Source organism: Heloderma suspectum, chromosome 3, assembly GCF_057233095.1.
Source record: "Heloderma suspectum isolate Gila_16-S chromosome 3, 16-S_ref, whole genome shotgun sequence".
NCBI classification, from domain to species: Eukaryota; Metazoa; Chordata; class Lepidosauria; order Squamata; family Helodermatidae; genus Heloderma; species Heloderma suspectum.
Genome location: NC_139460.1, coordinates 106455164 through 106468613, shown reverse-complemented (window position 1 = coordinate 106468613; position 13450 = coordinate 106455164). Strand labels below are relative to the sequence as shown.

The following is a 13450-nucleotide window of genomic DNA, read 5'->3' as shown; positions in this document are numbered from 1 at the left end:
CAAATGGTGCCGCTAGACTGAAAAGGGATGATGGTCTGCAGATAATTGACGAGGTGCAAGGAAACACTCCTGTCAATGTAGTGCTGGCAAAACTTTGTCTGATAGTCCAGTTTTTGATGGGAAGATTTTTTTTTTAAGTGCTGGAATCTGGAATGGTGAAACAATCTGTTTGGGCAGCCTTGTGAAATGTTTATGTCCTGAACTGCTGATAAAAGTGTTCTGCTTGCAAACAGCAAGAGCTATAAACTGAGTTGTTGCTGTGTGTCTTTCCAAGTCCTGGTCAGAGAAGAAACTTCATACTGCATTTTATGTACTTTTCCCACCCCACCTCCATTTTGGGAAGAGCGAGGGACTTGGACATGGGTCCTGACGGTAACGTTAGTTATAATAAATAAGTGAGATTGCAAAAGGGCGCATACGGATGGGATTTCTCTGTAAATGAACAGTAACAAAGTGTGGTAGAAAGAAAAGCAGACTTCTTTCAGAGGGCTTTGCAAATCCATCCTGATGGAAGCAGAGGCAGCAGGGAGCTCAGTGCCAGCCAACAAGAGAGCAGCCAGCAAACCTCTCCGGATAGCTCTTGGCGTGTTTGTGAGTAGCACAGTCCTACTTGGCACTGCGCTTTTCCTGGGTAAGTTTCAATATTTTGCACTAGCATAAATGCAACATTTGCAAGTCCTGACGGGAATGGCATTGCCACTTGTATATCGATTAACTGTGCTGATCACATCCCACCCGTCCCCATTGGAGCTATCATTGAAGTGTTGTTGGTGTAGAATCCATGCAAAGGACTGCATAAGAGGATTTAAAGATACTGAGGTACCTGCCTTATTCTTCTAGGATTCTATGGATGCCTGCTATGCATGTCTTCTCAGAAATAAGCTCCATTCGTTTCAATGGGACTTACTATTCGGTAAATAATAGGGACTTACTATTAGGTAAATGAGGATAGGATCAGTTAACTGTTCTCATTTTTGCTATATGGATAGACACTGAAATAAGTTATTTATAGATTTATTTATCTGTATCCCACCTTTCAACGAGAAAGATCCAAGGCACCTAACAAGACAAATGAAAAAGCAACATAAAACTATATAAAACGTATCATTAAAAAACAACAATAACCACTCGATAAATTCTAAATTTGTAGCAACATTAACCAGAAGCAGCAGAAACAGGCAAAAGAGGTAGTTGCCTCCATCCAAAAGGCACCTTGGCTTGACATCTACAAATCAGTTAAGCCAACGTGTCTCCAAACTGCTAATGATTAAGGTGTAACTTCTGAATAAAAATGACCAATATCCTTTGTCTCAAAGACCATGTTTCATGCATCTGGTTTGCACACCCATTTGTGGGGGCTCATTCCATAATTATGGTTGGCTAAAGGTGCAATCCTATGCATGTTGAGACAGGAAAAAGTCCCCCAACTCCCAACATTTCCCTGGAGTTGTAGGACTTTTTTCTGTCTAACCATGCATAGAATTGCACCCTATATGTTCTGCTGGAGGTTTGGACAGCGCAAACGCCCACATCTCTGAGCAATTAAAAGATTTGTAGATGAATGGTGGAGTCTTTACTGAAGGAGGGCAAGACATTTCTCCATTCAGTGTTTTAATTAAAGCTGGACAGTTGAAAGAGAAACCATCCTCCCCAACATCTGGATGTGAATGAGCACAATTTGTCGTGAAATATATATGGAGATCATTGCCAATATTCATTTACTAAATGATCTCTCCAAAATGTCCTTGTTGCATGTAGTGAGGTTACACAGTGGCCATATCAACAGATTTATACTGGTTTCAAAATAATTTCTTTTCTCTAGGAAAACCTGGAACTGTAGTGCTATGATGGGGGTAGGGACCTCTACCAGAGAATTCTCAGCACCTTCACTAAAGTCCCATATCTATGGTCCTTTTAGGAAGCCATGAGAGTAGAAAACCTAGTATAATGTTGTAGTGTAAACATGCTATGCAGGATTAGATGTTAATTGCCAAATATGAAGGAAGCTTTTCCTATGTGCCTTAGGAAAATATATTGTTCCCAGTGGAGGTGGCTCTGATTTTGGTGGGGCTGTAAATCTATTTTGGGTTTCAGTCAGAACCAGGCAGAACTGTAAAGGAGCTATTCAAGGTGCTGAACCTATTTTAGGGATAGGGTTCAGCACCTTGGATATCTCCTTTAGAGTTCTGGCTGGTTGTGACTGAAACCCAGAATGGATATACAGCCCCACCAAAATTGGAGCCATCAGCCTCCACTCATTGTTCTTGTATATTCTCAAAACTAGTATGAGACTTAACAGATGAAATAAACTTCCACTTAACAGATGACATAGCTTTCCACTTAACAGAGCAGGACCTTCCCAACAGAACACTTCTAACAGATTATTCCATTCTCTGTAGATTATAGTCAGGGAATATGTATTCCATGCCTAGGAAATTAAAATTAAGGCTAAGGGTGGAATCCTCTACCCACTTAGCTGGAAGTAAGCCTGATTGGACTCAGTTTAAATTACTTATGAGTAGACATGCATAGGATTGCAATGAAGCATATCTTTTGCAGATATTTCTTTTGCATAATTTACAGGTATTTCTTTTGCATAATTTAATATGCTTTCAAGAATCAAGTAATTTCATTATACTTTTGTTCCAACGAATGATTCAGGGGGTTAAGATGAGATACAGTCCTGCGGTTCGCAGTTAGCCTCTAAAGCAGGGGTGTGAAATCTCTGCCCTTCAGATATTCTTGCACCACAGCCCCCATTATCCCTGACCATTGGCCGTTCTGGCTAGGGCTGATGGGAGTTGGGAATCCAACAACATCTGGAGAGCCACAGATCCCCCACCCATCTTCTAGAGAAAGGGAGTTGAACCTCTTTCAGCCCAAGGGCCAAATTCCATCTCAAAGACGCTCTTGGGGGCTGTGTTCCCATGGTGGGCAGGGCCAAAATACCAGCATATTTAGTCTAGAGAAGCCTTCCCTAATTTGGGTTCCATCAGATGTTCTGAACTGCAACTCCCATCAGCCCCAGTCAGCATGGCTGGCTAGGGATGATGGAAGCTGTACTCCAAAACAATTAGAGCAGGGCAGGCAACCCACTGCATTCCAAATGGTTGCACTAAAGCTCACACCATCCTAAATCATTGGCCATGCGGGTTGGAAATGTTCAGAAGGTACAGCGAGTGAAAAATATGTCAGTCAAACTTTTGTCAGGAGTGCACTTTGCAGGCCATATTACACTAGACCTGGAACAACTTCATTGGCTTGCACTGTGTTTCTGGGCACAATTCAAGGTGCTGGTTTAGACCTACAAAGTCCTAAATGATTTGGAGACAGGATATCTGAAGGACTGCTTCCTTCCATATCAACCTGCCCATAATTTATGATCATCATCAGAGGACCTATTATATGTCCTGCTACCTAAAGAGGGTAGGTGAGGAGGGGTACTCAAGACAGGGCCTTTTTGGTAGCAGCGCTCTGATTGGGGACTCCCTCCTGAGGTGAGATTGGCTCCTTCCATAACTTATTTTAGATGGGCAGTAAAGACTGTTCTGTTTTGCTGAGATTTTAATGCTTAATATTCTGGTGCTCTTTAATTTTATTGTATGGATCTTTGCTCCTGTTTCTTCATTTTCGGGGAAGTTTAAATGTTTTTTTTTATTATACATAGCCCAGAGTACTGGCAGGCGGAGGGTGGGACTGATACATTTAATAATAAATAAATAAATAAATAAATAAATAAATAAATGGAGGTCCTTAGATGAACGCCTAGATATGGTCTGGACACACAGTCCTAACTTCTATTCTATTTTTAGAACTCACCACTGCCAACATATACAACGTTACTTCACAGGCATGATCTTTCCTTAAAAAGAATGAAAAAGAATTATTTTCATGCATGAACACAATTGTTTGTAGGGCTGGGCCATCTCTTGATTAACAAAAAATACCTGGTTTTACATGTTTTATTAACTTTAAAAAAGAAATAGTAAAGCTTGAAATAGGATGTATTAGGGCCAAACTACATATTGCGTGCACTTTTAAAAATAAAGGAAATAAACATTTTTTTTAAATGAAAAGCATTCTCTGGAGGCTGCAGTTTTGACTGATGAATGATGAGATGCTTAAGATTTTGCCCATTGGATGTTTCCCCACTCAAGATCACCCACTTCAAGTTGCTTTTATCTCTGTGGTGTTCTGAATGGATATTCACCTTGCAAAATATCTTCTGAAAAATGTTAAGCACCTCTTTCCCCGATCTTCTGCTCAAAATTGTAGCATCCTGTGGCTGCTTTTCATTTTCAAAAGACAGTTGTGGCTTTGTTGATCTTATTTGTGTTGGATTTAAAATCCACCTCACCCCCAAAGGCTCAGGGTGAATATCAATATCAAAACATCTGTAAGTGCTAAAATACTTGAATGTATGCCTTTTTAAAAAACAAGAACAGCAACATCATCTTAACAAAATCACATCTTGTTCATCCTTGGCCATGACATACTTGACAAAATAGAAAGCTTTTTCAACACACCCAAAAGTTAGGGTAGTACAGTCTCAGAAGCTACATCCTGAGCTCTTGAGGACTGCATTTATTTATTTATTTATTTATTTATTCTTTCTTTCTTTCTTTCATTTCACTTCATTACTATACCGCCCAACAGCTGAAGCCCAATAACCAAAGCATTCCAGTGAGCCCCCCCACCCTAATATTTGTGAATCTTCCCTGGTCACATTACTTAAGCCATTTGAGCAAAAATATTTCTACGCATGCTCACGTATTTCCCTTAAACTGACCTGTCCTACTGTTCTCAAACCATGCACTTCCGAGTAATCTTATTGAGATCATTCCTGCTCCTCCACAGGAAGCATTTTGGTGATTGCATATCGGAGCCATGTTGATTTATCTGCCAATATAGACTAGCAATGAGGGCCACAGCACACTCCTCCATCCCTCACTGTCCTTTCCTTAACGGCTCTATCGCTTCTCCTAGCCTGGCCTACAATCCCCAAGAATGCTCTATATGAATGGCTTAATATATTACACAACTGCTTCCTTTTCTTCCCAGTTTCTGATTCATTGTCCTCTCTTTGTACAAGACTTTGTCTGGGAGAAGGATAATGGCAGGTAAACACTAGCACCTGTCTCTGTAGCATCTTGACTGTAGCATGCTGACCACAGAATCTGATTCAGGGCTGATTTACTTATAACATTGGTGGTGCAGTTGCTACTGAGTGTTGCACTACCTCTGCTGTTTGGCACCTATGTGTTACCAAGCACCCCCCCCCCCAAGTCCACTGTTTGGGGAAGAGGTGACCTATGTCTGGAAAAGAGGACTGTATTTCATTCTTGGAGAAGGGCAGCATAATAGTTCCATTAGGACATTTGGACTCTGCATGTCCCATGTGAAACTGCCTATGTGATTCCTTGTAAACAACTTTCTGATCAGCCCATCGTGTCCAGGTTTTCCTTAATTCATCTGTATTAAGACTTGCAAATTCCAGATCTTGCCCCAGGGCAGCAATCACAAATGCAGCTGCCAGCAAATATTTTACTGGATTTCCACCTTCCTATTTAAACCAGATGGAAGGGAAATGATGAGCCAGTTTACCTTGCTTAGAGAGCAATCCTATGCCCCCTAGACAGCGGGAGGGGGGAGGTGATAGGATTGTTTGGTTTCTAGGATGTGAGGTCAGAAACAGGTCTCCCAGCCCAGAAACTGCGCTCCCCCTCCCCCTCATAGGCAGCACGGTTCTGGTTATGTCTCCGTGCTCGGAAAGGAGCGCAGAGATGGGGAAAAGGGGCAGGGAGTGGAGGAGGCAGGGGGGCGGAGAGGAAGCAGGGAGGGGCAGGGAGGGGAGGAGATTGAGGAAGCTGCATTAAGCAGCTTCTAGGTTTGCCCAGCCTCCTTCCCTCCTGCTCGGAAGTACCATGGCTAGACAGATGAAATTGCCCATCTAGCAAAAATGCAGGGCGGCCCAAGCACGGAGGTGAGGATCGCCTCTGTGCTCTGGCCACCCTGCATTGGATACTCTGACTTCATCTTCAGAGGCTGCCGACTAGCTCCATAGGACTGCACCCTTAACTTTTTAAGTATTCTTAAGACCTTTTAAAATTTTGAAATCACTTCCCCCTCCCCCAATATTGTGTCATACTTGAATTGGAAGGGGGAAAGGGCTACTAATTTTCTGAATGTGTGTTAACTTTTAACTTTCTCTAAGGTAAGGTCTTTTGGATATATGGTTCTAATTCCCCTGATGTGCTATTTTAATTCATTTTAAATTCTTCTTTAATAAAACAAAGTATTGCTTTCAAGGATCATGTCTGCGGTTACTGACTCTCTCAGCTTTTGGGGTGTCAGGTTTTCCTACGCACCCAAAGTTCAACACCAAAAGTTATCTCATGCGTGTGCTTGGTTTACATGTATGTAACATGCATGCATCCATGTCAGTGAGGGTATGCATCATAACAGGCGCCATTTGTCTTCTTGCTGGCCACCAAGCATGCTGCTAGGTAATGTGTGTGTTAATCTGGTGACCGCCGGCTGAACAAGTATTGCATGATTTCTAATACGCAAACAGGATGCTGTATTAGTGTAAAATTCCAAAATCCACGATTGGAGAGTATCTTTATTAGATGCAGATACTGACCATGGATTTGGGAAATTTTCTTCTGGACCAACACAGTCCCCGCTGCTTTTAGTATTTCAAAAAAGTTCCATAGTTCCATAGCTGCAGAGGTCATGATGTCCTTGAGTCAAAGAAATAAATCTGTCAAGCAACACAGGATAATCCATGTTGTTTTTCCCTTTTGCAGTTAGCCAAGGTCTTATAAAATTTCATCCAAAGCAACAGTATTGCTTGACTCCTGAATGCATTGAAGCTGGTAAGAGATGTATTTTTTCTTTCTTGTATTACAGTTAAAGCACATTGTTATGGAGAAACATGAACTGTTTATGTTTTCAGTAGTCTGATAGCTGCTTCTCAGAAAGCCTTAATAAACTCTAAGTATACTTTGAAAATCAATGTCTAAGCTGTTTATGTTAAATCTGGAAGGCAGTTGCCTCCCTCAAAGCACTAGAAGAGCTCTGCTGGATCAGAACAAAGGTCCATTTAATCCAGGGGTAGGAAACCCATGGCCCACCAGATGTGCTTGGACTCCAAGTCCCATAAATCCCAGCCCACCCCTGAATTCTAATCCAACATCCTGTTTTCCACAGTTGCATAGGGTTGCCAGCTGTCCTGCTTTATAGAGGACAGCCCTCTATTTTGGAGATCTAGCAGAGGACAGCACTCTATTTGAAAGTGTCCTCTGGTTGAACAGCTGTCCAGTCCAAGTCTGGTTTAAAGTCAAAGGACCATCAGGAGGTTGATCCGGGGCCTTGAACTTCCCATCAATACTTAGCGCCTGGACAGCAGACTGAGCAGGCACACAGGTCATCTGGTCAGACTTCTCCTGTCAGGAGCGCCCTAGCTGCCTCTTGCAGTCCCCTTCAATAGCCAACTCAGGACACAGATGACGAGGATTCTTCCCAAGGCTTTATTCCTTTATTATTTTATGACTCTTTCAGATACTAATCACTAGCAACTAAAGGAACAGCGGCAGTTGGTCCCCGTTTGAAGGGGAACCAAGGGAAGACCCTGAACTTATGGGCTATGGAGAGATCCTCCCTCTTCCCCTTGGGTCCTCGGGACGCGACTGTTGTTTGAACGCCAAACGAGCGGAGCGCCTCCTTTTTGTGCTCTCCATCTGTCGTCACTCCCTGCGTCTGCACCGAGCATCCAGCAAGCCCCCCTCCAGCGCTCTCTCGCTGCTAGGGTCACTATCTATCCCAGGAATGCTGGTAGGAGGAATCTCTGCCAGCTGCTGTGCCTGTGAGAGAAGAGCGAGCTCCTCTCCCACAGATTGCTGTTCCTCCTCAGAATCAGAACTGCTCTGGGGCTCTATGGGCTCAATTTCCACCCTGACATCTCCACTATGAGATTGTATTGTATTTCTACTTAAATTATAGTTATTATTTCTAAATTTCCACTTATAGCTATAAATTTGCATATGCAAATGTTATGCAAATTGGCACCCCCTTTTGTCCTCTTTTTTAGTGATGCAATTCCTCTTTTTTAGTAATGCATAAATGGCCACCCTAGTAACCAGCCAGATGATTCCAGGAGGCCCACAAGGCAACAGACCTCCCTGGGAAGCTAAGCCATATGAACTGTGCTTGATAAGTCTAGCAGACATGTAGCTGATGCTACTGTCTTAAAGGAAGATGGCATATTTATTTATTTATTTATTATTAAATTTATTAATCGCCCATCTGGCTGGTCACCCAGCCACTCTGGGCGATGTACAACACACCATAAAACAATTTAAAACAATAAAATTCTACCATAAATTTTTTTTTTAAATACCCTAACCCACCCCAAATGCCTGCCTGAACAACCACGTTTTTAATGCACGACGGAAGCTCATTAAAGAGGGGGCATGACGGAGTTCCCTAGGGAGGGAGTTCCACAGAGTGGGGGCCACCACAGAAAAGGCCCTCTCCCTCGTCCCCACCAGTCTAGCTGTCCTGGCTGATGGGACAGAGAGAAGGCCATCCGAGACTGATCTTGTTAAGCGGCCTGTCTGGTGTTGCTGGAGGCGCTCCTTAAGATAGGCTGGGCCGGAACCATATAGGGTTTTAAAGGTCAAAACCAACACCTTGAATTTGGCCCGGAAAACAACTGGTAACCAGTGCAACTCCTTCAGCACTGGAGTGATGTGATCTCGCCGGCGGCTGCCTTTAATCAGGCGAGCCGCCGCGTTCTGTACCAGCTGCAGTTTCTGAACCGTCTTCAAGGGTAACCCCACGTAGAGTGCATTACAGTAGTCTAAACGAGAGGAGACCAGGGCATGTACTACCGATGGGAGCAGATGGTTGGGAAGGAAGGGGCGCAGCCACCGTATCAGATGGAGTTGATACAGCGCTGTCCGGCTCACAGCTGACACCTGAGCCTCCATGGACAGCTGGAGTCCAAAATGAACCCCAGGCTGCGGACCTGGTCTTTCAAGGGTAGCCGTACCCCATTCAACACCAGGTCAACATCCCCCAGCCTCCTCTTGTCTACCACCAAAAGTACCTCGGTCTTGTCAGGGTTCAGCTTCAGCTTATTACTCCCCATCCAGCCACTCACTGTCTCCAGACATTTGGACAGGGATTCTACGGCCAACCTTGGTGAAGATTTAAACGAGAGGTAGAGCTGCGTGTCATCCGCATATTGATGACACTGCACCCCAAACCTCCTGATGATAGCCCCCAGCAGCTTCACATAGATGTTAAATAGCATCAGGGAGAGGATGGAACCCTGTGGCACCCCACAAGTAAGTGGCCACGGGTCCGAAACCTCCTCTCCCAGTGCTACCCTCTGGTACCTGCCGGAGAGGAAGGACCGGAACCACCGCAATACAGTGTCCCCAATGCCCAACCCCTCCAGGCAGTCCAGGAGGATACCGTGGTCAACGGTATCGAAAGCCGCTGAGAGGTCGAGGAGAACAAGGAAGGAGCATTCACCCCTATCCAGAGCCCTCCTCATATCATCTACCAAGGCGACCAAGGCCGTTTCTGTCCCATGTCCAGGCCTGAAGCCCGACAAAGTTTGGCCAAGACTCCAGGCCAAACTAGACAAGACATGGAAAATCCATGATAGGATCGCCCAATGTCTTTTTCTTTAGTTAAAAGCAGCCAAGGGAGCCTAATTTAGATTGGGCCATGATGCTGGGTGAGAGTGGGAACTGGCATTTCCCATACTTAAATTTCCCATGAAAACTACTGTTTGCAAAAGAATGGGGGAAATTACATGCAAACTATTTAACCACAAATGACAAAGTCAGGTGAGCCAAGGCATAAATTACAAATTGAGATGTCTGAGGAATCTGGTTGGGGGGGTGGAGCTTGATGAGCTTCTATCGGCTTGGCCCCCCAGACTCTGGTCTGACATCCACCAGCTGGCCCCAACTGGCAGCTTTTCTGCATAGCAGTGGCGATGGTGACGGGGAGGGAGGGTTGGGCCGTGGTGCTGCCCTCGCTCTCTCCCTGTCACTGCTGCTACCAATGTCAACGCCTCACAACCCCCCTCCTCCCTGCCAGTGCTCTCCAGCCTGGAGTTGGCACCAGCAGGGAGAGAGGGAGGGTTGTGTGGTGGCGGTGATGGCAGTGGCGGAAGTGGCAACAGGGAGGGAGGCTTGTGCCGTGGTGCTGTCCTCCCTCCCTGATGCTGCTGCCATTGCCGCTGCTGCGGCCGCTGCGCAACCCTCCCTCTCGGCCTGCTGGTGCCAACACTGGCAGGGAGAGAGGGAGGATTGCGTGGCAGTGGTGATGGCGACAGGGCAGGAACTTCCTTTCTGTTCTTTTCTTTGTAAAGCCAACAAGAAAGAAAGGATATTCCCAGATCTCAGGAGCAAACCCTCCACTTGGCTCGCAAAGGCAAGCCAAGCTGAGGGCACTGTGGGAATCCGTTGGGCCCTAAAAGGGCTGGATTTTCCTGCGACTGATATGCCTTATTATAAAGCACATCAAATGCAAAATATATGTGCTATATTCCTAAACTTCAGTGTACATGGATCGTTTTAGGGTTGTGGGTCATTTGTTAAGCACAGCAACAACCCACCCTGGCCAGGTTTGCACAACACAACAAGCTGTGGTGCGCTTGCATTTAAAAAATAATGGCCACTTTGCATCATGGAGCCCTGCGGGTAAACTAACACATGGTGGCTTGTTGTGATGTGCGAACAGGCCCACCGAATGAACAATCTGACAGAAAGAAAAGAAGCTAAGAACAGAATTGCAGAAACCTAAGGCACTGAGGGAGTCAAATGGATGAGGATGGTTAATTCTATCAAGGATAGCAGAGAGGTCCAGGATGAGGACAGCACAGACTTTTGGAGTTGGCAACAAGAAGATGATTTTAGCAAGGTCAGTTTCTGTGGAATGCAGAAGCCAGACTGGAGCAGCCAAAAGTGGAGTTGGAAGAGAGAAAGTCAAGACATTAGGAATGAATAGTGTGCTCTAGGAGTTTGGATGTCAAGGGGATTGGCCACTAGTTAGATGAGGATGAAGGGTGAAAGGAGTTGTATTTGAAAACAGGGGAGATGGTGGCATGTTTGAACAGGGGAAGGGACCAGAGGGTACAGTTCAGTTGATAATGTGGTGGTGAGGAGCCCAAGGAGGCTGCATAGGCCAAATTGGGGAGCCCTATGGGCCACATTGGGGGAGTTCAACAGAACTGAGCCTGGTGGCTCCAATGTCAGTGGGACGGTGAATCTGCTCTGGGCTTCAGTTGGAACCGGTCAGAACTCACACCTTGGATAGCTCCTTTAGAGTTCTGACTGGTTCTGACTGAAACCCGGAGCGGATTCATTGCCCCACTGATATCAGAGCCACCAGCCTCCAGTGGTCCAACAGGTTGGGTTAGGCCCACGGGCCCAGGGTTCTGCACCCCTGTGGTAGAGCGTGGAGAGAAATCAAAGCAGGTAAATGGCAACCAGGAGGGAATTTGCATATCTTTTGTACAAGAATGTATAACATTTCTGTAATACCAAAGACGTTGCATAAAATTTTGCACATCTTTCCAGCTGCTGCCATCAAAAGCAAGCTAAATACATCTGTGGATCCCTGTGATAATTTTTTCCGGTTTGCCTGTGAAGGATGGATACAGGATAACCTAATTCCTGAAGATTCCTCAAGTTATGGAATCTATCCGTGGCTGAGGCATAATGTGGACCTCAAGTTGAAAGGTAGGTGGCTCCTTGCTCAGATCTTGAGCTTATGGCAGCAGAGCACACTGACTTGCTTCATACAGAATTATCTCTCTCTCTATCGCCATTGGTGTACATGATACTCTACAGCAGAGGTAGGCAACTTGTGGTCCTCCAGATGTTTTGGCCTACATCCCCCATCGTCTCCCACCATTTGCTATGCTGCCCACTCATGCTTTACAGAGTACTGGAGGACAGTGCTAAACTCCCTTTTCAGTGGTTTGCTATTAGGGGGCGGGGTGGGGTGAATAAGAGAACATCAGGGCTGCTCATTCTATAAATTAGAAATACAGCCAAACAAGAATTCATCACCTTATTTTGTGTGGCAAAAATGCCAAAATGAATGTATATCAACCCAAAAACTACTTTCAAACTTTGAAACCATTCCTCACTGGTTCATTCAAACTTATGTTTACGTAATGAAATAAATAAAATAGAATTTCATTGTAATGTGGCCCCATGTCCAAAATGCCATATGTTCACAAAAAACATTTCCGCTGTTTCTGATGTTCAGGCTAGAGTGTTGACCTTTTATGTAGCCAAAATGGCATACATACAGTGGGAGGTATCAGCAAGCTCAGTGGACCCTGAGGTTTGCAGAAGCACATAAAAACTTTAGCAGGAAATAAACTAAGTGAAGAGAGAACTGATAAAGAGCCCAGTAGTGGCCATGGAAGGTTTGCTGACTATTGAGGGGAGGGGAACAGAACCTGAGTTAGAGGGAGGATGGAATAGAGTATTGCAGATAAAGTATTGCACTTTGCAGATAAAATTGATCAGATTAGGTGTGTTACTCTGCACACTGTGGATACAGTTAGTGAGCAAGAGGCGGCCTGTGGCAAATCGGTTTTGTGGGATCGGTTCGAGCTTCTTCCTCCTGATGAAGTGGACAAGGTGCTTTCATCTGTAAGGCCGACCACCTGCTTACTTGATCCTTGCCCATCTTGGCTCATTATGAGCTGCAGAGAGAGACTGGGTGAGGGGATCAAGGCGGTGGTGAACGCCTCCCTTGAGGAGGGAGTGATGCCATCAGCCCTCAAGGAGGCAGTGATAAGACTGCTCTTAAAGAAGCCCTCCTTGGATCCTCAAGTTCTGAACAACGTTCGCCCAGTCTCAAATCTGCCATTTTTGGGCAAGGTGATTGAGCGGGTGGTGGCGGTGCAGTTGAAGGCACACTTGGAAGAAACTGATTATCTAGACCCATTTCAGTCGGGCTTCAGGCCTGGGCATGGGACAGAAACGGCCTTGGTCGCCTTGGTGGATGATATGAGGAGGGCTCTGGATAGGGGTGAATGCTCCTTCCTTGTTCTCCTCGACCTCTCAGCGGCTTTCAATACCGTTGACCACGGTATCCTCCTGGACCGCCTGGAGGGGTTGGGCATTGGGGACACTGTATTGCGGTGGTTCCGGTCCTTCCTCTCCGGCAGGTACCAGAGGGTAGCACTGGGAGAGGAGGTTTCGGACCCGTGGCCACTTACTTGTGGGGTGCCACAGGGTTCCATCCTCTCCCCGATGCTATTTAACATCTATATGAAGCCGCTGGGGGCTATCATCAGGAGGTTTGGGGTGCAGTGTCATCAATATGCGGATGACACGCAGCTCTACCTCTCGTTCAAATCTTCACCAAGGTTGGCCATAGAATCCCTGTCCAAATGTCTGGAGAC

General features: G+C 45.4%; 1 protein-coding gene across 1 annotated transcript in view; it reads left to right on the top strand.

Annotated features, from left to right (window-relative positions):
• The first annotated feature begins 225 nt into the window (after nucleotides 1-225).
• Nucleotides 226-13450, top strand: part of PHEX (phosphate regulating endopeptidase X-linked) — a 158966-nt gene continuing 145741 nt past the window's right edge. The window contains exons 1-3 of the mRNA XM_084841745.1: nucleotides 226-631; nucleotides 6810-6878; nucleotides 11604-11765. Of these exons, the coding sequence (XP_084697871.1) occupies nucleotides 508-631; nucleotides 6810-6878; nucleotides 11604-11765 (355 nt within the window). The 5' untranslated portion in view covers nucleotides 226-507. The remainder of the gene's footprint in view (nucleotides 632-6809; nucleotides 6879-11603; nucleotides 11766-13450) is intronic.